Here is a 25,711-nt window from a genome sequence, read left to right on the forward strand (position 1 = left end):
AATATTCAATCATTTACCTTCATTTTGCAACAAATTGGAAGTCTCTAGCAAAATATTTCGATTTATAGTGAATTTTTGAAAAAAAAATTTTTCCTTACATCCGCGCACGCGAACTCGGCCGAAAATTTCAGAAATTCTTTCGTCATTTTCTCGTAATTTTTGCACCGTTTTATATTAGCCATTACATAAAGTTTTATATATGAAAATGTGAGCAATTTCATGTAAAATACAACAAACAACAACCCATGGTTGTAGCTTTTATCAGTTTGGAAATATTTTCATATAAATCACGATAAGTGCCAAATTCCAACCTTCGGTCAACTTTGACTCGAAAAATGCAATTGTAAGCTAAAACTCTTACATTCTAGTAATAGTCAATCATTTACCTTCATTTTACAACAAATTGGAAGTCTCTAGCACAATATTTCGATTTATGGTGAACTTTTGAAAAAAACTTTTTCCTTACGTCTGCGCGCGGTAACTCGGCCGAACATCTCAGAAATTCTTTCGTCACTTTGTCGTAATGTTTGCACTGTTTTATATTAGTCGTTACATAAAGTTTTATATATGAAAATGTGCGCAATTTCATGCATGTAGAATACAACAAAAAATAACTCGGTTGTAGCTTTTATCAGTTTTGAAATATTTTCATATAAATCATGATAAGTGCCAAAATTTCAACCTTCGGTCAACTTTGACTCGACCAAAATGGTAGAAAAATGCAATTGTAAGCTAAAAATCTTACATTCTAGTAATATTCAATCATTTACCTTCATTTTGCAACAAATTGGAAGTCTCTAGCACAATATTTCGATTTAAGGTGAATTTTTGAAAAAACTTTTCCCTTACGTCTGCGCGCGGTAACTCGGCCGAACATCTCAGAAATTCTTTTGTCACTTTGTCGTAATGTTTGCACCGTTTTATATTAGTCGTTACATAAAGTTTTATATATGAAAATGTGCACAATTTCATGTAGAATACAGCAAGAAATAACTCATGGTTATAACTTCTATCAGTTTTGAAATATTTTCATATAAATCACGATAAATAGAAAAAATTCTACCTTCGGTCAACTTTAACTCGACTGAAATGGTAGAAAACTGCAATTGTAAGCTAAAACACTTACAGTCTAGTAATATTCAATCAATTACCTTCATTTTGCAACAAACAGGAAGTCTCTAGCACAATATTTCGATTTATGGTGAATTTTTGAAAAACTTTTTTACGTCCAGCGCAGACAATTCATGCATCATTTTGTGATAATATTTTCTCTGTGTTGCTTCGATCGTTTTACAATTTGTTATATACCAAAATCATCGCAATCCAGTGTACAATACAAAGAAAAAAAACCAACTCATTAGCTTTAACCGTTTTGCTCACAGTGCGATTTGTATACAATTATATATGAAATTTTTTTTTGCGTTGTCATATATTTCAATATTTACATATGATAATATTTTTTCATTTCTGATGGTTGCATACTAAACTTCAGGCAATGAGAAAAAAAGGAGCCAAAAATGAACTCTTAATCTTAAAAACTAAGCGTGCTGTGATTTTTTGAATAAAACTTTTTTTCCGCTTCGGCGCTAACTCCCAAATGCCGCCGGCATACGGCAGACACTTTTGTAAATAGAGGCTCGGCGTTTAAGGGTTAATAAAGAAAAGACAATTATCAAATGCAGGTAGTGCTCGAGTTACGATAATTCGGCTTACAATATTTTGAGTTTACGATGGGGTTAGCAATTAATACCGGTACGAAAATATTTAGGAAATATTTTTAGATTTCGCGCAGGCAGCAGCTACAATCAGGCAGTGAGAGAGACCAAGTTACAATAGAAAAACTTCTTATCCTCCATCTCTTTATTCCATCTGCAAGTTAAAAAAGTAAAAGAGAATGATAAAAGTATTGTTAGTAACATTATACTCTTGTGTAAATGCATACAGCCATAAACAACCGAACGGGAAACTGTTGTTTTGCTAATAATCATATCGAATAACAACTGTTTTGCTTGTATTTCAACCATCGTACGGTAACACACAATTACTGTAGTTATGTTACAAATGACGTTAAGTACTGTACAATAGGACTGATATATTTTTTACACTATACCCTTATTCGCTTTGGAGAAAAGATCAGGAGGGAAATATACTGCTACAGTAACTTTAAGCTGTAAGTTGTAGCTGAAGCTGAGAAAACAATGTTCAAGCTGCTAATGACTATAAATTATCGTGCATCGGCAACATGGATGAAACGCGACCGTAAATAAAACTGGAGAGAATGTATTTTAATCAAAACTACTGGGCATGAAAGAATACAAATTACTACTGTTTTCATGCCGATAAAGATAAATACGTAAAGCTTGTATTGTGATGAAATCAAGAGAAAATAGCGAACGGAATCTTGATTTTTTTTTACACAAAATAAACATGCCCCCAAAACGGCCAGCCGCGATTCCTGTGAACGTCATATATTAACGAAAAAAACAGCTAAATTAATTTCACAACGAGACGTATTTAATTATATTTTGACTTAAAAACACTTCGTATAACGAAAAATATCTGTGTCCCAAATAAATAAAGTATCCATATTCATTTACGCTAACTAGAAGCAAGAAAAGCGATTTCAACTTCGTTAAGTGCGGTGAAATAAACACTGCGATATCGATTCCCAAAACAAAATATTGATCGCAATTTATAATACAAAAGCAATATGAGAATATATGCAATTGGAAACCATGTAGTAAAGCATAACTTTTTAAAAGATCCATGAAAAAGATGCACATTCGTTATGTTGATGTTTGTATAATAATGTTAATATGTGAATAGAGTTCAGTATAATGTAGGCTAGGCTACCAGTTTATTGATGCAGCACACTGCACTACCAAATCGGAGCAGCTGGCAAGCGAGTTAGCGCAGCGACCCGGGAAATTTGAAAATTAGTGCGGAAGCATCAGAAATAACTCTAGCTGAAATTTGTGCCTGATTACTGATTGTTCCGGACTACTGATTGCCGGATTAGTGATGGTCAACCTGTATTTTCATACAAATCTGGACAAGGCCTTGCCTTTTTGATTGCTCATTCCCTTGTGGCCTTGGTACAAAAAAAAAAAAAAGCAATTTTTTGTGGAGTCAATACAGGTATTCCCCTACTTACGGTGGGGTTAGGTTCCAAAAAACCCATCGTTTGTTGAAAAAATCGTAACTCGAATATGGCCTAGCCTACACTAGGGTAATCAGTACCATCTATACATATATGGTAGCCTAGCCTACACTACACACTATACTTTATACATATATGGTATAGTAACTATTAGTGTCAGCTAATTCTGCAGGTTCAATGCAGACTGACATGATAAGCCAGTATTAAGAGAAATTGAATAACAAACAAGGCCTGGCCTGCACTTTCGTATATCATATACGGTAGCCTAGCCTACATTATACTGTATTCTATTTTCACATAACACCGCCGTATTATACAAACATCAAAATAACGAATGTTGCATCTTTTCCATGGATCTTTTAAAATGTTATGCTTTACTACACTGTATCCAATCGTAAATATTCTTATACTGCTTTTGCATTATAAATTCGATCATAGTGATCAAATGTTTTGGTTTCGGAATTGATCACGCGGTCTTTATTTCGATGCATTTAACTTTCGGTTCAGAGGGCATTTCTTGCTTCAAGTTAGCGTAAATGAATCTCTAGATACTTTATTTATAAAGGGACATGTGTATTTTTCGTTATACGAAATGTTTTTATGTCGAAATATAACTTAAATATGTCTCGTTGTGAAATTATTTTAGCCATTTTTTTCGTTAGTAGATGACGTTGGCGGCTGGCCCTTTGTTTTGTGTAAAAAAAAATCAAGATTCCGTTCGCTATTTCTCTTGATTTCATCATCATACCACGAGCTTTTCGTATGTATCTTTTATCGGCGTAAAAACAGCAGTAATATGTGTTCTTTCATGTCCAGTAGTTTTGATTAAAATACTTTCCAATTTTATTTGCGGTCGAGTTTCATCCATGTTTGCCAATGTACGATAATTTATAGTCATTAGCAGCTTGAACATTCTTTTCTCAGCGTCAGCTACAACTTGCAGCTTAATTTTACTGCAGCAGTATATTTCCTTGCCGATCTTTTCTCCAAAGCGGATAAGGGTAGTGTAAAACATATCAGTACTTAACGTCATTTTTAACATAACTACGATAATTGTTTAACGGTACGATGGTTGAAATACAAGCAAAACAGTTGTTATCCGATTTGGTTATTAGCAAAACAACAGAGTCTCGTTTGGTTGTTTATGGCTGTACGCATTTTCGCAAGAGTATAAGGTTACTAACAATGCTTTTATTATTCTCTTACTTTTTTAACTAAAAGATGGAATAAAGAGATGGAGAAAAAGAAGTTGGTCTATTGTAAGTTGGTCTCTCTTGCTGCCTGATTCTACGGCAATTGTAGTGTACGCTGTTGCTTGTGCCCGCTGGAAATTTAAAAATATTTTCTAAATATTGTCGCACAGTATTAATTGCTAACTCCATCGTAAACTCGAATTATCGTAAGATAATTATCGTCACTCGTGCACTACCTGTATTTGCAAACGCACAAAAATTGCAAATGAACACTGACCTATTTTAACTTCCGACACAACGGAGGGCAAGTGAGGTCGGCTTATTGAATTAATGTACCTATTCCAGCCTCTCGGGCCAACGTATCGTACACCGTACGCTGCCTGATTATACGTTGTTGCCTGCGCCAGTCACCCGCGAAATTTAAAAATACGTATTTTCAAAATATTGTCATATCGATATTAATTGCTAATCCCATCATAAAAGCGAATTATCGTAAGTCGAATTATTGTAACTCGAGCACTACCTGTACAAGCTTAGCTGCCAATTTGGACACGAGAGTTAAAATCCCATAACATTTTGACTATCTTCAGGTCCATCAGCTCCCTTTCTAGACATCCTCAAAATGAGTAAATGAACCTAACTTGCCATCTGAACATCCAAACTCCAAAGTCCTTTTATCACCAAAGAAGTCACATCAAGTGCTGTCTGACCAGTCTGCATGCTCTGAGGGCTCAGGAGGAGAGCATATCACAATGTAAATAATGGGTTAGTACCCCAAAAAAATTGTATTTGTAAAAAAAAAAAAAACTCTGTTTTGGCACTAAAAACCTACCACTTTATGACTGCCTTAATAGCTACTTTGGTGAGAAGAACATTGTGCCACTGTACTATTTTATATCGATTCACAGAGACTTACAGCCAGGAAACTACTGAATGACTGGGTTGGAAGTCCAATAGTTCTGAAGACTAAGAAGGGGTCATGCAATAGGCTAGAACCTTGGTAACACTAGGGCCTGTATTCCTGAGCGACGAAATCAATGGTGAACCAAAGTATTTATGCTTCATCTGCAGTGTAGAAGTGAGTACTCCAGCTGACCTTGTTGCATGACAATTGACCAAGATTAGGAGGTAAGGAAGTCAGAGTCGGCAGTATCCTCTCCTTCTGAACAAGAGTAAAAAAGTGGCCCATATTTACAAAAGAGCCTACAGCAAATAATGAGCCTGGGCCCAAAAGTTTAAAAACACAAAGAAAGGTATTTCCAGACCATCGTGAAGCAAATCTGACAATAGATAAACTTTCTATATTCTGCTCAATACCAGATAAATAGATACAGCCATAATTTTATAACCCCTACCTTTGAACTGGATACAACAGACTTGGGAGTGTTATCATCAGCTTCCAAGATCACTAGACATAACCAGAATGAGCTAATGTTTGTAGACAATTCTATAATGCTCATGCTGGTAAATAAAAACAATCAGTTCCCTGGTAAATACAAACAATCAGTTCCCCATTTTCAAAAGTTCTGGTCCTGCCAGGATAAATCCTGATGGCTTGTACATCTCACAAAAAAATATTATCCTTGTTCCCAAGCAACAAGGCAAGGACGAAATAACATTAGGGGTGTAGGATAGGTTGAAAGGAAGTTGTCCATGTCTTCACCATGAAACCAGTCACACAGAACAGGCCAATACTTCCAGTTCTTTGCATGTGAAAAACCTTACTGGAGAGAGCATGCAACTTACTCTCATAGCCAAAGCTAGGGAAATTAAGAATGCTTTCTTCAGGGTATGATCCTTTGGAAGAACATCCCTGGGGTTTGTATACTGAGCTGGATATGCATTTTAATAACATCAACAAGTACCAGGATGGGTACCATCGACTCCTGGGCATGGCTTCCTTTCAAAATGATTGGCACATTTAACATAGCTCACTGGAGGACCCGAGTTCAGTGCTCCTGCTCCTGAATACCTGAAAGAGGGCTCGGCAGTAACTCCTGATGGAAGTCCATTGTGTTAAGCCTCTCTTGACAAGGCACTTCTGGAGAGCCTCAGTGAGTGAAGATTGAGGAGATCCAGATTCTTACTGTATCTCTGAAAGTGAGGCAGGTAAGAGCTAATGCCAGTATCGAGTGGCTCTCAGGAGGTTCTCCACATGTACAACGTCCTGGGACCAGGCTTGCTGAGGCCAAAGTGGGGCTATTTTTTTTCTTAATATTTCCTTCCTAAATGGAAGGCAAGGGTTTATTAAAGCCTAGGAGTCTTGTATGCCATCAAATGCTGTACTCCTTGATGAAAGAATCACAAATCAGGCTTCATAAAAAATATAGAGATTAAATACTTTATGAAATTATTGCAAAAGATTATAAAATACATGTATTCCAGTGCTAGTAATCAAGCCAATGGATGTCTGTTGCTGAGGCACTCAACAGCAAGATTTAACAGAATGAGTCAGAAAAGTACTATCAGCTGATAGACGACATTAATGTGAGCACATAATACCACATTTAACTCCTGCAATCTATGACTCCTTGGTATCAATGTCTAAAAACAGCTACCACATTAGAGGCTATATATGATTAATGGGTTTGCTAAAGCATTATATGTAATTCTCCTAACACCTTAAGGATTGTGACAGAGATCTGACACTGCACTAAGAGCAGAGTTTGATTAATTCTTTTTATTTCATATATACTCCTTCATGCTCTGATTGCAATAGAACCATTTTGAAAGCTAAGCCAAATCCCCATAAAAATTCATTCCTGAAACTGACATAATCTTGAGTGTTTTGAAAATTTCTCTATCTACATTATTTACTTTGGATTGGACTTTGATGGCTTAGTGAATCAGATGCACAATGAATGGCAAGTGCTGATCCAGATCTCAAAAGCAAATAAAAACTTTTAACTACATTACTTGGTTTTGGTTATCTTAATATAATTAGGTAACAATATATTTAACATATATACAGTATAAAAAAATATCTAACCTGTAGTCCAGCTGCTGCCTAATAAGGTATGGGTGCATGTAGGTTAAAAATTGCTGAAGCTGCTGACTTCTGTTGCGATATGGAACTATAATTGTGACCTATGAAGAAAGAAATTAAGCAAACACAGATTATATAAGCCTCAACTGATGGCACTTGTAATGTTGGACAATACTAAAAATTCAAGTTTATTATATCAATCTTTAGATTAGACTTGAAGTTAGCAGCTTAATTAGTGTAAAAAAAAAAGTTTTGACATAGGACAAACCTATTTTTGGTAGCTGCTGTGAGTCCTCAAAGGAGTTACACTCTCATGGTCTCCCCAGAGCTCCATAAGACAGACCTACCAATCTCAAAGAATTCTCTTAAAGTTGACTCAGCCAGAATAATGCTTGTTGAAACAGTGATAGAATATAAAGGACTCAGGACAGGAAGGCTTTATCTCCTGTCCACAACAACTGCCTTGGCTTACCTTCATCCCACTGCATAGATGTGGCAATAGCCGGTATGTCGGCTATCTTCCTCACTACACACCAGGTCTGTGCAAGATATATGTTCACCCGAGTCTCATGCCTTTTGTCAGGGAAAATGGGTGGGTTTGAGGGCTCAGTGCTGCTACCAAAACTAGGTTTTTCATACATCAAAACCTGTACTTTGATACATAGCAGCTGTTTGTCCTCAAAGGAGGTTACAAAAGAAATTGACAAAATGTCAACAACCCAGCTGAATTTTTTAGTCTTACGTACAGTCACAGGTCATGCAGATATATTCTCTCACCTGCAAGATCTCAGCATGACCACCACTCCCATGGCAATAGTGATTCAGGAATTTTTCATCCATTTTCTTTATTCTGGATACCCATTTTGTATTATCCCTTGTGGTTCTACGGTGACTTATGTCGGGTCTATCTGTGGGGTTATAGCACCTTCCCCAGTTCATAAATGCTCCCTCTAATAACCACCTTGTACACTCAGAGACTTTTTTCAAAGGAAACATACCTGAGGAAAGTTAAAGATGTACTCACCTTTTACATGTCATGCAACTTACCTCTTACTTCTTCCTAATGAGCACCATATTCATTGGAAGCTTGAATTTCATGTCAGTGGCCCCTGTGGGCTTGTTCCATATGAACAGATTTCATCTTCTGAATAATAATAATAATTAAGAAAGGAGTGAAGGCCTGCCTTTTTATTGAGGGACACTAATAAATAATTCTCAGCCCAAGTAGAGAGAGTGGTTTTTTGTGCTAGGGCGTAGGGAAGTAGGACCATCTGAGGTGTTTGCCATGACACCTGGGCAAACCTTAAGTGCTTGAACTGAGCATAATACCTTACATGAAATACTGAGTTTCCTTATCAGAAAAGATTTCCCCTTTAGACGGTCCTCATTCTTGGCCAACTAGGTGTATGAATGATGAAGCATCCCTGTCTAAGACAGCCCAGTACGATAATCCAAGCTCCTGATGCCAAATGAGTAAAAAGAAAAAAACTGCCTTTTGAAGCATATCAGTTATAGGTGTATTGGACCAAATGAATTGAGGGGATGACAGGAGTCAGGAATCTTATTCCGAGATCAGGTAATGGGAAGCCTTCAAGGAGCTGACCTTGGCAGTGCAAAAAGACTGGAAAAGGGAACTAACAATCTCTATATTAGAATCAATTCCAAAACCATAAAGCAGGGGTTCCGACGATGTTGCCTTGTATGCCATGATGCTATAATAGCAAGGTACTTGACTTCAAAGATAAATAATAAAATGTGAAACTGTTTCAACAGATTTCAAGTGTGGAGGTAATATAACCAGGACTGGTATGCGGGATAGATGAAGTCCATAGTTTCTGCACTAGGTACCTAGCAATGTTAAGTAATCTTCAAGGTATACTAGATATAGAAAATCCACGCATGAAGGTCACGGTTCAGATAGGTGGCTGCGTAGACGACTTCCCCTCCTCCTGTCTGGGATAGAAAAGCAGACAGTATTCTTTCGCTCACTGAAAAAAAAAGGAACCAATGACTGTTTGGCTAATATGGGGCCACTAGGCAAGCAGTTGCATTGAAAGCCAGCAGATTCTTCAAAACTTTCAAAATCTGGGACAATGGAGAAAAAGGTATATTATCCTCCATTCATTCCAGCCTTGTAGGAATGCACCTCTTCCTAGTGCCTGACTGTCCAAGTTCAGAGGTACACACATTGGAAACATGGCAAACAGGTCCACTTCTGGATGTGGAGGCATGTTGGCAATTAATGGCTTGAGAGGGGATGAGCGTTAGCCCAACTTCCTAATATGAGACACTGCAGTCGTACTGTCTTAGACCAACCAAATGTGGGTCTCTTTTAAAGGTTTCCAATTTCTGAGATGAAAAGACAGCCAACAGCTCCCTACAGCTGATATGACACTCCCTCACAAAAGGTGACCATCTTCCTGCTGCCTTAAAATCCTCCCACTGGCTTCCGAACCTGTCAAGGAGGCGACCGTGTATATTACCACTCATTTCAATAATGGAGTCAGGTCGACCTGTTTGGTAGAGACCTCATCCGAGCCCATGGATGGAGTATCTTCCCAATCTCAGATGAAGGCGATCATGAAGCCTCTTCCTGGCAGGTGAGAGCCAGACTCAGTTTACATCCTACATTCAATATCTCAGGATTAGATCTACCAAAGACACAAACCCAAACAGGCCCAAACTTTGTTCCAGTTGTCATCTGGAAAAGCTAGGTTGTGCAAGGAATCTTCTCAGGTCCTCCCTTACTCTGGTTGAGTGCTGTTGGGAAGAGACAGCCAGCTGCAAAGAGAATCCCAACCAACTCCTTGCCTCAGAAAACATCTGCTAGATGTAAGACAGGTCTTGTTCGCATTTATTAGCAAACGAAACATTTTGACGGGAGTCTGTTGACTACCACTCTCAGATTTCCTCAGCACTCTTCTCTGGTGGCTTCCCAGATCAGTCAATCATCTACATAGGCCACTAGTTAGATTTCTTCTGTCCTGAGCTCCCATAGAATTAATAAGTACAGTACATAGAAAAGTTTATGCAAACAATGTCTGTTCAAATCTGACAGGTCGAGGATCACCCTTTGTTTGGAGGAATCCTTCTTGGGGACAATGAAGAGTGGTGGCAAATAAACCCATCTTTCTCTAAGGCCCCCTTTTGAAAGGGGGTCTTGTCTGCGGAAAAAACTCCTTTAGAGGAGAGGGAGGGTGAGACCATCTCTACCCTAGCCCACTGAAAATTATACTGTGTCCCTGAGGGGAAGACTTCCACTCCATGTGATGCTGTAGAAGACCCTAAGTATGCAAGTCCTGTTGGGCACCAACTCTTCTTTGCTTTTAATACACAGTCCAGGAGCTGATTTTCCTTTTCCCTAGTAGGAGCATCTTGTCATCTTCAAAAGGGGTGCTGATGCCATTGTTGTCCTTTCTTCTGTTGTTGGGGGGATCCTTTCATAGTGATTGGAGGCTTGTATGGCTCTGATTCATACCAAGCTTTCTTAAGCTTGGGAAGAGAAAGCTCTCAAGAGTATGTTTCTCCGATTCCCCTTTTTCAAGAACAGCATATATTGTGCAATTTTGTTGTCAAGTTCATTCAATGAGTTGTGTGACAATAAAATCTTCAAACAGGTCCCAACAGAAGGGGGAAGAATGTAATACGGAGGTTACACTGGAGAGTAAAATGTTTGAAGCCACCAATGCTTCCTTTCAAGCCTTAATGCAACACTCCAGAAAGTGTTTTGGCTATTGCAGTGAACATTGTCCTGAAAAATTCTGGAAGCTCGTCAATAGCTACTTCCAGCATAGTAGTATTAGTTATAATATTGAGGTGGTGTAGCCTAGCATACAACTCAGACATTGTGTCCTGATATTTTTCTTGTAGGGGTCCCAAATTGCTGGGTAGTCATTTCTAATGGGAGCTTTTTCCTCTCATAAAGGGAGGACAAGTGTTGCCCATTCCTTTGTAGAACTATCAAACACTGGGATGATAGAAACAAATGGATTTATATATCTACCATAAACTCTCGTTTCCTGGTCACCACAAAATTCCGAAACTCCATCTTCACATGACTGACTGTTTTAAAAGTGAAGAGACAGGGCTGGTGCCTCCCAGAGAGGCTATTGGTTCTCTAAAATTGTTGTTGCACTATATTTTCCATTAAACTGGAGAAAGGCTGCTTCTATGACTTTCATTTCTATATTAGTAAGCAGGATAACTGTCTCCTTCCACAGTATCTGAATTCCTATTGAAAGAGGGACATAATACTCTGTATCATTGTCACTCTCACTATTCATGATAGTTATATCAATAATAATAAAAGAAAATCCACAAAAAATAATGGAAATCCTGCCTGATGAAAGGACGCGTCTCCAATGGCCAACCGGCGCCAAGGTAGCTGCAATTTTCTAAAAGAAGGCACTTATATCCATAGAAAACGACTTTCTATGGTGGGAGACTAATATAAACAACAGCCGAGTTCATTGGGAGTTGCTAGGAAAGAGATAACAGAATTTTGAGTATACTCGAGATAACAGAATTTTGAGTATACTCAGGCTTACTGAATTATGACAGTTATCTTAAACCCGAGAATACACGGGGTTGAGCGGGAAGAGGTTAAAGGCTGGGGAGGATGAGACCATTTCCACCCCAGCCTGCTGAGAACAATGCTGTGTCCCCAATGAGAAGACTTCCACTCCTTGTGGTGTCTTTGGAGCCGACCCCCAACCAAACAATTACTATCATATCCCCCCTCTTCCTCTACCTTTTCCTTTGATAGGTACTCCAGGTGTTGCTTTTCCTTTTTCTTTGTAAGATGGTTTTTGGAGCTTATGAAAAGGATGTCCTTGCTGTTGTGGCTGTTGCTGTCTTTTTGAAGGGGGTTGCCCTTCTGACTACCTACATGTTTATGAGGAAAAGTTTTGGAGGTGACTGCAGGCTTATATGATTTTTTATCAAAGCAAGCCTTTTTTGAATTGGGTAAAGGGAAATTTTGGGTTTTTTGTTTCCTGAATTCTCCTTTTCCCAGAAGAGCGTACACGGTAAAATTTTGTTGTTGTGCTTGCTCGTTGACTTGATTTACAACAGAATCCTCAAACAGGTCCCTACAGAAGGGGTTAGATGTGATAAAGCAGTTACATTAGGAAGGGACTTGTTGGAGTGTTCTAATGTTTCCATTCGTGCTTTTAAGCGCCAGTCTAAAAAGCCATAGAGTGTTCCCATAGGGTTCTCATAAGACTTTTAGCCACAACAGCAAAAAGTGTCCTGGAATCCTCTGGAAGCTTTTTGGTGGCAACTTCTAGAAAGTTGGAAGAGGTTTAGATACTAAGGAGAAGAGGACTGGCACAGAATTCTGATGAAGCTGTCTCATCTGAGATTCTTCTCATAGGGGTCCCAAATTGCTGAGTAGCAACATCCAAGGGGAGCTTTTTCCTTTCAAAAGGGAGTTGAAGTGTTGCCTGCTCCTTGGTGGAATTTTTTGAAACCAGGAGGACTGTGGCAAATGGTTTTACTTCTGCCACTGACTCCCGTTTTCTAGTTACTACATAATTCTGAAAGTTTGCCTTCACATGGTTAATTATTTTAAAGGTGAAGGAACAGAAGGCTGGGGGTACTTGGTGAGCAAGTTGGGTTTTATTCATAATGGGAGTATAGATCCACCTACTGCTGACCTGGTAAAGGGCGTCATTTATAGCTTTTAATGCTGTATTCCCACATAAGAGAACTGTTTCCTTTTGAGGTTTCTCCATGGCTAGCAAAGGTGGTATCAGGCACCACTCTGTATTGGGGAACACTGCCCTATCTCTAAACTCCATGTGTACAACTTCGATCATGGTTTTTCTCTCATTAATTAGATGCTTACCATCAGGAGAGAAAATACACATTGAAGCATCTTGCCAAGGATTATCAGTATCATCAGGGGAGAATATTGGAGCCCCTGTTATGTTCTGACCTGAAGCTTTATAGTCCGAACTGGCTGTTTTGTTGACTCCAGTTGGAATTCTAACTGTGGATCTTGTTTGGTCAGAGTTTGTTTCCACTCTCCCTTTTCAGTTGCAGGATGCAGTACTTTTACACTTTGGAGTGTACATCACTGACTTGATTTCTTTAATTTCCTGTTCGTAATCATGCAATATGTCCATTACATATTGCCATTCTGTGGCAAGTGCATCTTTAATATTACTCATAATTTCCTTAAGGAACTGATCAAATGCTGCAAACTATGTACAGGCAGTCCCCGGTTATCGGCAGGGTTCCGTTTCTGAGGGTGTGATGATGACCAAAAATCGGCAAATTTAGGAGCTTTTTCGGCAATTTTTGGGGCTTATCAGCGCTCAAAAGCGCCGATTTTCGGTTATCTGCACCTCTATTAGATATGTATTGGCACCAATACCCAACTATCGGCGCCGATAAGCGGAAATCAGCGATTTTCAGCGCTGAAAATTGCTGATTTTCGTCGCTAGACAAGCGCCTTAAAACCAGATTGCCACAAAGTTATGGATTTTAGTAAAGCACCAGATCAGGCTTTGCCTGAAGTAGCAGCAGCTCAGGCCCTGCCTGAGGTGATTGTTATTCCTTTTCTCCCAGTCTACAGAATTGGTACTAGACAGACGACCATAAGAAGGAAAGACGACAAGGTTCCTGTCAAGAAATCAAGCCTTGTACGACTGCGGCCTCCTTCTCAACCTCATTGTCTTGACTATGGGGTTCTTGCATGTACAGCCGTTCATTCACATCGTGCTTCACCTGCAATAGTAAACTCGCCATGCCAGCCTTGAGGATGTGACTCCTCTCCTCAGAATTCATCTCGTATACAGCCACGACAATCATCTCGTCTGCAGTCACACGGCCGCGACAAACCCCCCCATTAAAGCAGCCCTGTTTGGCTACGACATCAGCCTCGGCAGCACTCATATAGCAAAGGCCATTCTCCTTGCTGCTCATTTAACCCTTAAACGCCTGTTGGACGTTTTAAACGTCGTCCAAAATTGTCTGTCGAATGCCGAGTGGACGTTGCAAACGTCGACTGAAAATGCTTTTTTTAAATATTCGCGGAAAAATAATTATAGGCCTAGTTTGCGGAAGATTTCAAATCCCGCGCCTCGGCGGATGCTGGGAGTTCACGGATCCAGCTGTTGTTTTGTTTCTGAGCGTCACCCAGACGCGCATGCGCGAATTTCCCCCATCTCGCATCAGAGAGCATCAGAGTAGCGCCTTGCGGGAGCGATATTTTGACGCAGACGTGTTTTGTTGAACTTTTACGAGTGTTAGCGTATTCGTGCTGCAACAGAACGTTTGCAGAGATGTCGCAAAGGCGTCAGGAGCGTGAAAGGCGCACATTGCCTGTCGGAAGTGAGCGTGTGAGGCGAGTTTTGGACTTGGATGCTGGAAAAGGACCCAGCAACCAGAGTGACCCAGCTTCTCACCAGCGTGTTGTTCGGCCACGTGTGACCTATGGCGACCAAGAACCACATCCCGTGCCTTTTACGACCCCTAGGAAGCATCGGGGTGTCCTGAGGGGCATCCGAAAACATTTGGGAGGCCTCCAACAGAAGGACATTGATGAGTACTTGTTGGAGCTCGATCGAGAGCAGGTCGAAAGTCCTGATTTCGGTGGTAGTTGGTCATCTAGCGATGACGACATAACGCCTGACGTCAGCGATGACGAATATTTGCCACCAATGTCCGTACGGGATCCTCAGCAGGAAAGTGAATTAGAGTTTAGTGGGTTTAGTGCCTACGAGGGAGAAAATGAGTTGGAGGAGGAAGAGGATGACTCGATTGTGGCTGGTGGGGACGAAACAGAAAGTGATGGGGAAAGTGAAGGAGATGGCCCAGCTGGGAGTGAGAGTGCGAAGATGTGCCCGTGCACGTGCGCGAGCGCAAACCCGTAGAAGGTTGCAACGTCGCGGCAGCTTGGGTGAAGGCCGTTCGTCCGAAAGTGATGAGGGGTGGTCGGAGGACCCCACCCCACCTAACATGCACCCATTCACGGCAGTACCTGGACTGACCGTCCCTGTGCCTCTCACGGTACTGGGGTTCATTCAGCTTTTCCTGACGCGGGAATTGCTTGAATTCCTGGTTGCGGAGACGGTAGATTACGCCGGTACTGCCGTGAGGAATTGCCGCGTCGACGTTGTCGCACCGATGGCGGGCTGCAACCTCACGGACATGGCGCACTTTTTGGGGCTCCACATATTCTTTGGGATGATGCCTGCTGCTGACGTCAGGCAATATTGAGGCGGAATTTTTTGGCACGCCTAATGTGGCCGGCATTATGTCCCGTGATAGTTTCCTGGCGTTGGACAGGTATTTCAACGCCTTTCAACCGAAGGGCTATACCCCGGAATAACCCCGACCGCCTCATCTTAGTCCGCCCAGTGTTGGAGTTCATTTGTGAACGGTGCCAGACTCGTGGTTCCTTCAAGAACCTTTCTTTGGATGAGGGTATGATGCCATACAAAGGGCGTCTAAGTATCAAAGTGTACAACCCCAAGAAGCCAAAGAAGTATGGTGTAAAGTTATTTTTTATTACGGAAGCCAACACTGGATATGTCGTGGACTTCTTGGTGTATTCTGGGGTCTTCTCCACGCTGCGTGACACTGTCTTCGGTCTTGTGAATCGTTTCTGTAACCAGGGATACCACCTGTTTATGGATAATTATTATAACTCGGTATCCCTGGCCCAGGAACTGTATGAAGCAGGTGTGCACGTCAGTGGTACCCTTCGGTTGGTGCGTGGGGCCCCGAATGTCCTCAAGAGGTTTGCTAGCCACCCGCAACATCTTGCAAGCGGAGAGACAGAGTGGCGGCGGAAGGGAGATGTCTTCGTCATCTGTTGGAAGGGGGTCCGACTCGTGCCCATGATTACGACGAGTCATGAGCCCATCCAAGAGGAGATCACCCAGCGGAAGAAGACACGCCGGCAGGGCCGAGTTACATACGAGGAGTTTCAGTGTCCAGCGCCCTACTGTCATCGGGCACTACAACAGGCACATGGGAGAGTTGATCTCTTTGATCAACTCATCCAGTATTATCCTTCGTCAGGAGAACCAGGAGGTGGACACAGAAGCTCCTCAAATACCTCCTTCAGTTGGCCCTCCAGAATGCCTACATCATTTACTGTGGGTATAATTCGGACGCTCGGAGGTTGACCCACATCCAGTTTCTTGAGGTGGCTGGGAATGCCCTCATCAACTTCGATCCGGAGGAGTGGCCTTCCAACGGGGCCCCTGCCCCGAGCTCCAGCTCTGCCCCGAGAGGAAAGATCAGATGTCGTGAGATACCCCGACATCATAATTCCTCATCCTGCCGGCGCCGCCCCTGCTGCCGCTGACCTTGATGATGACGCCGCCCCTGAAGATGCTGCCGCCCCTCGAATTCCAGTGTCCCGTCGGGTAGCCGACCCTGTGTGTCGGCTGCAGCCAGGAGATCACACACTGGAGCTCATCGAAGGGGGCAGACAGAAACGGTGCCGGGTGTGCCATATGAATGGCAAGAGGAGAGACAGCCAGTACGTGTGTCGCACCTGCAAGGTAGCAATTTGCAGGTTGGATGAGTGTAACCGCAGGTACCACAATGCGGTTATTTATTGGAGTGCGCCTGCCCGAGCGACACCGGAGGGCGCAGCGAGCCGCCCTTCAGTAAGGGCGCGCGTCTCCCTCCTCCGCTTGTGCCCCGTCATGTCGGGAGGAAAAAATGCAAGACTCTTCAATGGAGGAGGGAGAAAACAAGAAACAGCACGAAGAGTCAGGATTACGAGTGAGTATTCTGCATTTATTTTTTTTTTAGTTTTATATTTACGAGTGAGTATTCTGCATTGAATTTATTTTTAGTTTTATATTTACAAGTGAGTATTCTGCATTGAATTTATTTTTAGTTTTATATTTATTACAAGTTTTTATATATCTGTATTCATTGTTGTTTTGTATAATTTCGTTTTATGCAAAAACAAAGTTTTTCACAACCATTCCTTTGAGTTATGTTTTCGTAACAAAGTAAAAAACAATATAATTTATATGTGTTTATGTATGAATGTCTATATATATATATATATATATATATATATATATATATATATATATATATATATATATATATATATATATATATATATATATATATATATATATATATATATATATATACATATATATATATATGAGTTCAGTATATTTCTGAGTCAGTCAGTCAGCCGGTGAAATTCCATTACAGCACGAATTTCTAGGTATAATAATGCTAGATATACCAGAGAAAAAGAGCTTTCAGGAAAGCTGGGGTTACTACCCCCAGTCGAGCGTCTTCTAGGAAGACCATCGGTATAAAGAAGGGTGAGTGAAATACCACTACCACGGAAACATACTTGAAAGATCTCTCCTTATCAAAACCCCGAATAGAGCGGTGAGCCGTTACAGCTCCCTACACTCAACACCCGCCAGGACAGCGACACCAGCGCCACCTACCTCATTCCATTTTCTAGCACGTGACTGCATCCATTTCTTTTGTGTGCTCGTCTTCCTTTATTTTGGATTTTCTTTCATCTACGATGGCATCGAGCAGCTTTACCATCTCCAAGTTAAGTACCATCTTCTTGTGGGGTTTTGTTCTATTTTTTGGCTGTTATGGTCTCGTATTTTCATAAATATTGAGATCTTTTATGACGCCACGGCGTCCCCGCCAGCCATGTCGACCATGCAGGCTAACTCCTTCAGTTCTTTTCGGTTGGAGTTGTCTCCTCAATCGTTATAGATAGATTTTTACCCTTGGTTCCCTTCCTGGTGGTTCCTTGCGGTGGCTCCCCCCCTTTTTGTTTTACGAAATTACGTTTCATTGGCCTATCGGCCTTTGTTAGGGTGATGCCCCGTCCAGGTACCCCCCCCCCAGGTTGGGTTCCTTATTATTTTTGGTCTCAAGTAGGCTAATTATTTTATTCTTGGAGATGGTGCTCTCTTTTATTTTATTTATTTTATTTATTTTGTTGTTTACCTCCGTGTGGTGGCGGCAGCCTCAGATCTAACCGCTTCCCCGAGGTAGGCTACGCACCCTATTGAGCACATTTTGGTTCCATTTTCTTATGCGTGATGGCTATTTTGTGGAGTAGGCTTGTTTGCTTCCATCCCCTTGCCCTGGGTTAGGTGTGGAGATCATCAGGTTGAGGGAGTTTTGGTTGCTGTTTCCTCCGGGGTCATTTTTCGGTGGGCAGAGTGAGCCCCTTAGTTCTCTTCCTTCATTTGGGGGAATAGAGTTCTTTGGATGTGTTTCCTCTAGGCTAGTCGCCTCCTTGCCCCCCCTTCTCGATCCCGGTTGGTTCTCGGCACAAAATTTCTCTCCCTGTTGCTTCCCCCTCCCCTCCGCACTCCTCCCTTTTTCCTAGCCTATACTAGGTTAGGTCCCTATTAGGCTTCGCCTAGGAAGGAGTCGGGCTTCGGGCTGCGTAGCTTCCAGTAGTAGGCTACCCTCCCAAGTTTCATTATTCTTGGAGGTATGGGTGCAGTTGAGCGGGTGATATGTTTCTCCCTGTCTCCTGTTCCCTTCCTGGTAGCCTACCCCTCTCCCCTACTCCACCCCCTCCAGCCTTGCTCTACTCGCGCGGGTGACGCTAGATGGCGTTTTCTCCGAGTTCAGGGACTCCTTTTGGTAGAGGGATTCGCTCCCTCCCATACAGTCCCTAGCATCGCTGTGTTGGGGTTGGTGGTTCGTTTGCTCGAACGTGTTCGAGACACTATCCCACACCTCGTCTCCCCGTCGGGTTACACAGATAGGGTAAAATATAATTGCTCGGCTTATGTTATGAACATACGAGCATTTTGCCCGTCTTGTTTCTCCGGCGGGAAGTAAGTTGAAGGATTTACATTATATAAGGGGAGCGGATCCCTCCGGTCTCCGGAGTATTTACCGTCACTTGTTATTGTTATTATTTTTGACTGATATTTAGATAAGTCTGTTTATCTACAGGAGTACTCTCCTTTATATTATGTACGTGAGTCCGGTCCTACACCCGGGGGCTCCGCCGTTATTTTTACTGGCAGCCCTTATGGTTAGTTCCTGGTTTCTCATTCCTTCATTCCCGGAGTATTCCGGGTCTGAAAGCTTTTACCTTCCACTCTGTGTATTTTTTAGAGCTTATGGGCCCAGTTTATGATAAGGGAGTTCTTCTCCGCCGGAGTATTCCGGTTGTAGTTGAGTTTCCTGGCCTTGCCGGCTTTAGATTGCTTAGGGTGGTAGGTTCATGTACTTTTCTACTTACAGACTGTTCGCTGTGAGGAGCCGGGGTGTACCGCCTCCCTCCAACAACCCTACGGTCACGAGTATGCCGGACCCACGCTGGTTTGTGCGGTCCGACTTGACGACCTGGTTGTTTGGCACCCCGATGGTTGTGAGGTTTGCTTCGCTCTCTGTGCAACCGTCCAGGATGAGTCGGTAAGTGACAGTCTTCTTCCGTTTTAGGCTCCTCATATTGTATATTGTTTACGGGGTTCCCGGACTGTTTTCGTTCTTAGCTAATTCTTGGTTTTCTTACAGGCGGACGAATCTTCCAAGAAGTCTGCCTTGGAATCCCTCCGGGCCTGGGTGGCTGGGTTTGGCAGGAATGTTCCGTCGGGAAGCCCTACGTCCTCGACGCTAAGTTGAGGGACCTGCTCTACCCGGCGCACGGGTGGCGGCCGCAGTGCCTGAAGATCTTGCCACCCCCATCATCCAGCAAATCCGGGATGCGACCCAGCCACCCCAAGTGGATATCCTCTACGCTGAGGTCTCAGAGGATGTAGCCGCCTTAGACTTAAACCTGGAACCGATGAACACCGAGCAGGACCAGGTGGTAAGTGGTGAGTAGGTAGGTGAGGCTGTTGGGGCGGGCCCCCTCTTTTGACTCCCCTGTTTCATCTGTTTCTTCCTTCGCAGGTTTTGTGAAGTCTTCCTCCTTGGGTGATAGAGCTCCGTCTGCTATCCCCAAGTTGAAGTTGAAGACTTCATGGAAGGCGAAGGGCTATAAGTCCTCGTCTTCCAAGAAGGCATCGCCCTTCCCCCCGTCGAAGGCTAAGGTCTCAGGACCTGTAGCCTCCGGGAGTAAGTCTGGTTCCTCCGGCAAAGGCGCGAGTAAGAGGGCTGCAAAACCAAGCCCTCCTCGCCAACCTGCTTTGACGCAGAGGCCTTTGCAAATCAACTTTTAGGAAGTTCACAGAGGACCTAGATACGAGATTTAGTAAAATCTCTGAGAAGTTGGCCAGTCATGATAACATACTGGCGGGAATGGCTCGCCCACCCCAGCCGAACCACAGTATGTTATCCCCGACACAGCGGACCTCCCGCCGTTCGATGTTGGTAACCCTTGGCGTTTCAGACCGGGCCATCCAACATGATGGCAAGCTCACGGTTGAAGGTCTTGCACGAGACGGTTGGAGGAATTGGAGTTCTTCCCCGATCTCTTGCCCCCTTACCCAGGCTTCGTGAGGCTTACGGAGGAAGCATGGATTCGGTCAGATAAGGTTCCTAGGAGACTGTCATCGTCCCTAGGGACCAAGCTCAGTCGGCTCTCCTGCGCACTCTGGACGGAGTGGCAGGCAGAAAATACGAAGTTGACTCCTTTCAAGGGCAACTTTACAATGTTCGCCCTGGGAGACAACCTGCCCACCCCTTGCTTGGACAAAGTCGCTCTGGCTACGGCCCGAGCGTGCTTTGAAGGTAATCCGTTACCACAGCTGAGGGAAACAGACCCCACTTCCCTGGTATTCCCAGGAAGTGATGAGTTCTGGGTGGACGCCCCGTCCACTTTCACTGTCGGGAAGCTGGACCCTTTCTGTGCTTCCTCGCAATTCAGCGAGCAGCTCCCCAAGCTGCCGGAATCTTTGTTGAAGGCGGAGTTTGATGCCCGGACTAAGTTAGCCCGGTCATTGAACTCCGTCTGCCTTTACGGAAGCTACTGCCGTCTCCTGCGCCGGACGAGCCATTCTTTCAGGTTTTGGCTAAGTCCCTGCTAGCTGGCTTTCAGTCTGACCTGTTCGAGTTTATCATGGCCAGACTGGAATGCAGGAAATTCATCTTCGCCCGATGCTACTATCCGCTAATTTGAGCCTAACAAGCTCGTTAAGAGCTCGATCTGGGGACCTAACCTCTTCCCAGAAGAGGAGGTCACAAATGTTATGGCCGGCTACAAGGGCCAACCAGAGTCTCGCTCTCGCTGGGGCATTTCTGCCTATAAGCGCAAGACCCCAGAATCTGCCGGCCCCCAGCCGAGAGGAGGCAAACGTTTCAGGAGGCATAAGAGGCCCCACCATCAGGCGGTAGTTCAAGCCGTCCCGGTCTCGGCAGTAGCACAGCCTTCCACCTCCAAGGCTCACCCCCAACAGTATGTGCTGGTCCAACCAGCTGCACCTTCGTATGTGGCTTCGCCAGCGTACAACCCCACATATGAGGGCCGTGGATACTTTCACGGCCTTAATAGGGTCGCAAGGGGGGGAAGAGGCAGAGTCCCTCATAGAGGAAAGCCCAACACCACCCCAAGGGGAAGGCCTGGACGTGGTAGGGAGAATAAACCCGCTCCCTCCCACTGAGAGAACCCAGGTAGGTGGTCGCCTGTATTGGTTCAGGGACCAATGGACCTTCAGCCCTTGGGCACACAGCATTGTGTCCAAAGGACTAGGATGGAGCTGGATCAAGAACCCTCCTCCTCTAACCAGATTTTACCAGCCACCCACATCAATCCTACAGGATTATGTGACAGAATTGCTCAACAAACAAGCAATAAAGAAAGTAAGGCACCTAAAGTTTCAAGGCAGGTTATTCACTGTTCCCAAAAAGACTCCGATCAGCAAAGAGTGATCCTGGATCTGTCGCGTCTAAATCTCTACATAAAATGCGACAAATTTCACATGCTTACGGTAGCTCAGGCACGGACTCTACTTCCGCGTGGAGCCGTCACCACCTCTATCGATCTTTCAGACGCTTATTATCACGTCCCGATTGCGCGGAACTTCTCTCAGTTCCTCGGTTTCAGACTCGGGAATCAAGCCTACTCCTTCAGGGTCATGCCCTTCGGTCTAAACATTGCGCCCAGGGTATTCACCAAGCTGGCGGACACGGTAGTGCAACAACTCCGGTCTCGAGGGATATCCCTAGCAGCGTGCCTCCAGACGATTGGATAATTTGGGCACCAACAGTTCCGGAGTGTCAGAAGGCTACGTCCATAGTCATCAATTTCCTGGAGTCGTTAGGTTTTCAACTGAACAGAGAGAAGTCCCGCTTGACTCGGAGTCCCGGTTTCAGTGGCTGGGTCTCCAGTGGGATCTGTCCTCTCACACGTTATCTCTCCCGCCTCCCAAGAGGAAAGAGATAGCATCTCTCACCAGGAAATTTCTCAAAAATCAATCAGCATCCCGCCGATCCCAAGAAAGAGTCCTTGGGTCTCTTCAATTTGCCTCAGTGACGGACCTGCTCTTAAAAGCGAAATTAAAAGACATAAACAGAGTGTGGCGGAGTCGAGCCAATGTTAAGCTCAGAGACAAGGTCTCCTCTATTCCTCGAATCTTAAAGACAAGACTCATGCCTTGGACCACAGTCAGAGGCCTGTCCAAAACAGTTCGCTTCAATTTCCCCCTCCAGCACTAGTTGTTCACACAGACGCTTCCCTAAGCGGCTGGGGGATATTCACCAAAACAGAAAGTACAAGGAACGTGGTCCACAATGTTTCAGCAGTTCCATATAAATACCCTGGAAGCTATGGCGGTCTTTCTAACTCTGAAGAAAATCCGCCCCCCCAACCGGATTCATATCAGCCTGGTGTTGGACAGCGCAGTGGTAGTTCATTGCATCAACACGGGCGGCTCCAAATCAGGTCGAGTAAACCAAGTAATGGTTGCTATCTTCTCCCTGGCGAACAAGCACGGCTGGCACCTGTCAGCCACCCACCTAGCGGGGGTACGGAACGTGGTGGCGGATTCCCTGTCCAGGGCTACTCCGTTGGAGACGGAGTGGTCCCTGGACGTGGAATCTTTCAAATGGATTTTGCCGGGTTCCGGGCCTCCAAGTGGATCTGTTCGCGACGGAGAGCAACTTCAAGCTCCCCTGTTCGTGGCCCCGAACCTGGACCCTCAGGCGCGACGCCACAGATTTAATGACAGTAGATTGGAACAATTGGGAGAAAATTTATCTGTTCCCTCCAATAAATTTACTGCTGAAAGTATTACACAAACTCAGGACATTCAAAGGTCAACCAGCCCTAGTAGCCCCTATTGGCCGAAGAGCAATTGGTTCCCTCTTCTTCAGGAACTGGGATTACGGAGTCTTCGGATTCCCAAGCCCATACTGACCCAGACAGTACAAACCAAGACTGTGTCAGCTTCCTCAAGAATTCAGAATGCCCTAGTTTTATGGACTTTATAAAATTGCAGCCCAAAAAGGAGTTTTAACATTGACCCTGTCAACACTCTGTTTTTAGAATCAGATAAAAGAGATTCTACTCTTAGACAGTATGACTCAGCAGTCAAAAAATTAGCCTCCTTCCTGAAAGCATCTGAAGCCAAAATCATGACGACTAATTTAGGAGTTTCTTTCTTTAGATCACTGTTTGAAAAAGGCCTTGCTCCGGCCACTATTACCACAGTCAAGTCAGCATTGAAGAAAGTATTTCTTTACGGCTTTAAAATCGACCTTACAGATTCCTATTTTTCGTCTATCCCCAGAGCATGCGCTCGTCTGAGACCAGTATCACGCCCACATTCTGTTACGTGGTTTCTCAATGACGTCCTTAAGTTAGCATCAGAGTTGGATAACTTTCATTGCTCTTATCAGGATCTGTTAAGGAAGACTTTATTTTTGATTAGCTTGGCTTCAGGTGCTAGAATCTCAGAGCTGTCGGCTCTCACTAGAGGTGATAATTTTGTGAACTTCCTCCCGTCTGGAGAGGTCCTCCTTTCCCCTGACCCTAGATTTTTAGCTAAGAACGAAGACCCACAGGACAGATGGTCTCCTTGGAAGGTGGTGCCCTTCCTCAAGACCAGTCTTTATGTCCAGTTTATACACTTAAATCTTACCTTTTAAGAACACCACAGAGTAAGTCGGGTCCTCTTTTTATCAGGGAGAAAGGTGGTACTCTTTCACTGAATGCTATAAGACAACAAATTCTGTATTTCATTAAACAGGCCAACCCAGATTCAGTTCCTAAGGTTCATGATATTCGAGCAGTTGCTACTTCCATTAATTACTTTCATAATATGGACTTCTCAGAATTATCCAAATTTACGGGTTGGAAATCACCTCTAGTGTTTAAACGCCACTATTTAAAAATCGTCAAGCCCTGAAATTTTCTACCATAGCTGTGGGAAGTGTCATCTCCCCACCTTAACTAATCATATCCTTATCCTATCCTTTCCCCCCCGCCCGCCTGCCTCATTTACTTCTCTGCTTATCCTCCTGGTTGATTATGCCTCACTGCCTGGCTCCTCATATTGATGTATCTTGTATCTGTTGATGGAAAAGTGTAATCTGACATGTTATGATTGTTTTTTCTTGTGGGGTACTGGACGGTTTTTATTTTGCTCCATGTACCCCAGATATATGTATATGTTCTGTATATGTTAATTTTCATTGATCTTGTCTCTTACGTGTTTAGCCTAAGTTTACGTGTATAGTTTTAAGGTTGTATTTGCAATTATCTTATGCACATTTCATGTTTCAATTTGCTTTAAGTAATTTTAAGATTTTTGGGGCCTCTTCCCCATCGTGCCGGGACTTCCCACGTTTCATAGTATTAAGTTTTGATGTGCCTTAGATTTAGTATTCTTGCTACATGAAAGAGATTCCTTGATTAAAATTATTTTCGTAAAATTTTGCCTTTTTCTTCAGATTACCCCTTTTTTCCTTGTAGTTGCAGCCTTGGCATGATTCTCTGTCACTATTTCACCGGCTGACACGGGACTGAACTCAGAAAAGGGATTTTTGACAAAGGAAAAATCTATTTCTGAGGAAGGTCCCGTGTCACCCGTGACCCTCCCCTGGCTCCCACCACATGCCAAGTCTGGGGTTAGTGCTAGCATGGAATGAGGTAGGTGGCGCTGGTGTCGCCGTCCTGGCGGGTGTTGAGTGTAGGAGCTGTAACGGCTCACCGCTCTATTCCAGGGGTTTTGATAAGGAGAGATCTTTCGAGTATGTTTCCGTGGTAGTGGTATTTCACTCACCCTTCTTTATACCGACGTCTTCCTAGAAGACGCTCGACTGGGGGTAGTAACCCCAGCTTTCCTGAAAGCTCTTTTTCTCTGGTATATCTAGCATTATTATACCTAGAAATTCGTGCTGTAATGGAATTTCACCGGGTGACATGTAGGACCTTCTCAGAAATAGATTTTTCCTTTGTCAAAATCCCTTATATATATATATATATGTATATATATATAT

General features: G+C 43.4%; 1 protein-coding gene across 1 annotated transcript in view; it reads right to left on the minus strand.

Moving 5' to 3' along the window:
- Positions 1-25,711, minus strand: part of LOC136849512 (beta-1,4-galactosyltransferase 4-like) — a 227,239-nt gene that overhangs the window by 81,429 nt on the left and 120,099 nt on the right. The window contains exon 6 of the mRNA XM_067122856.1: positions 7,343-7,440. Within this exon, the coding sequence (XP_066978957.1) occupies positions 7,343-7,440 (98 nt within the window). The remainder of the gene's footprint in view (positions 1-7,342; positions 7,441-25,711) is intronic.

Source organism: Macrobrachium rosenbergii, chromosome 21, assembly GCF_040412425.1.
Source record: "Macrobrachium rosenbergii isolate ZJJX-2024 chromosome 21, ASM4041242v1, whole genome shotgun sequence".
NCBI lineage: Eukaryota > Metazoa > Arthropoda > Malacostraca > Decapoda > Palaemonidae > Macrobrachium > Macrobrachium rosenbergii.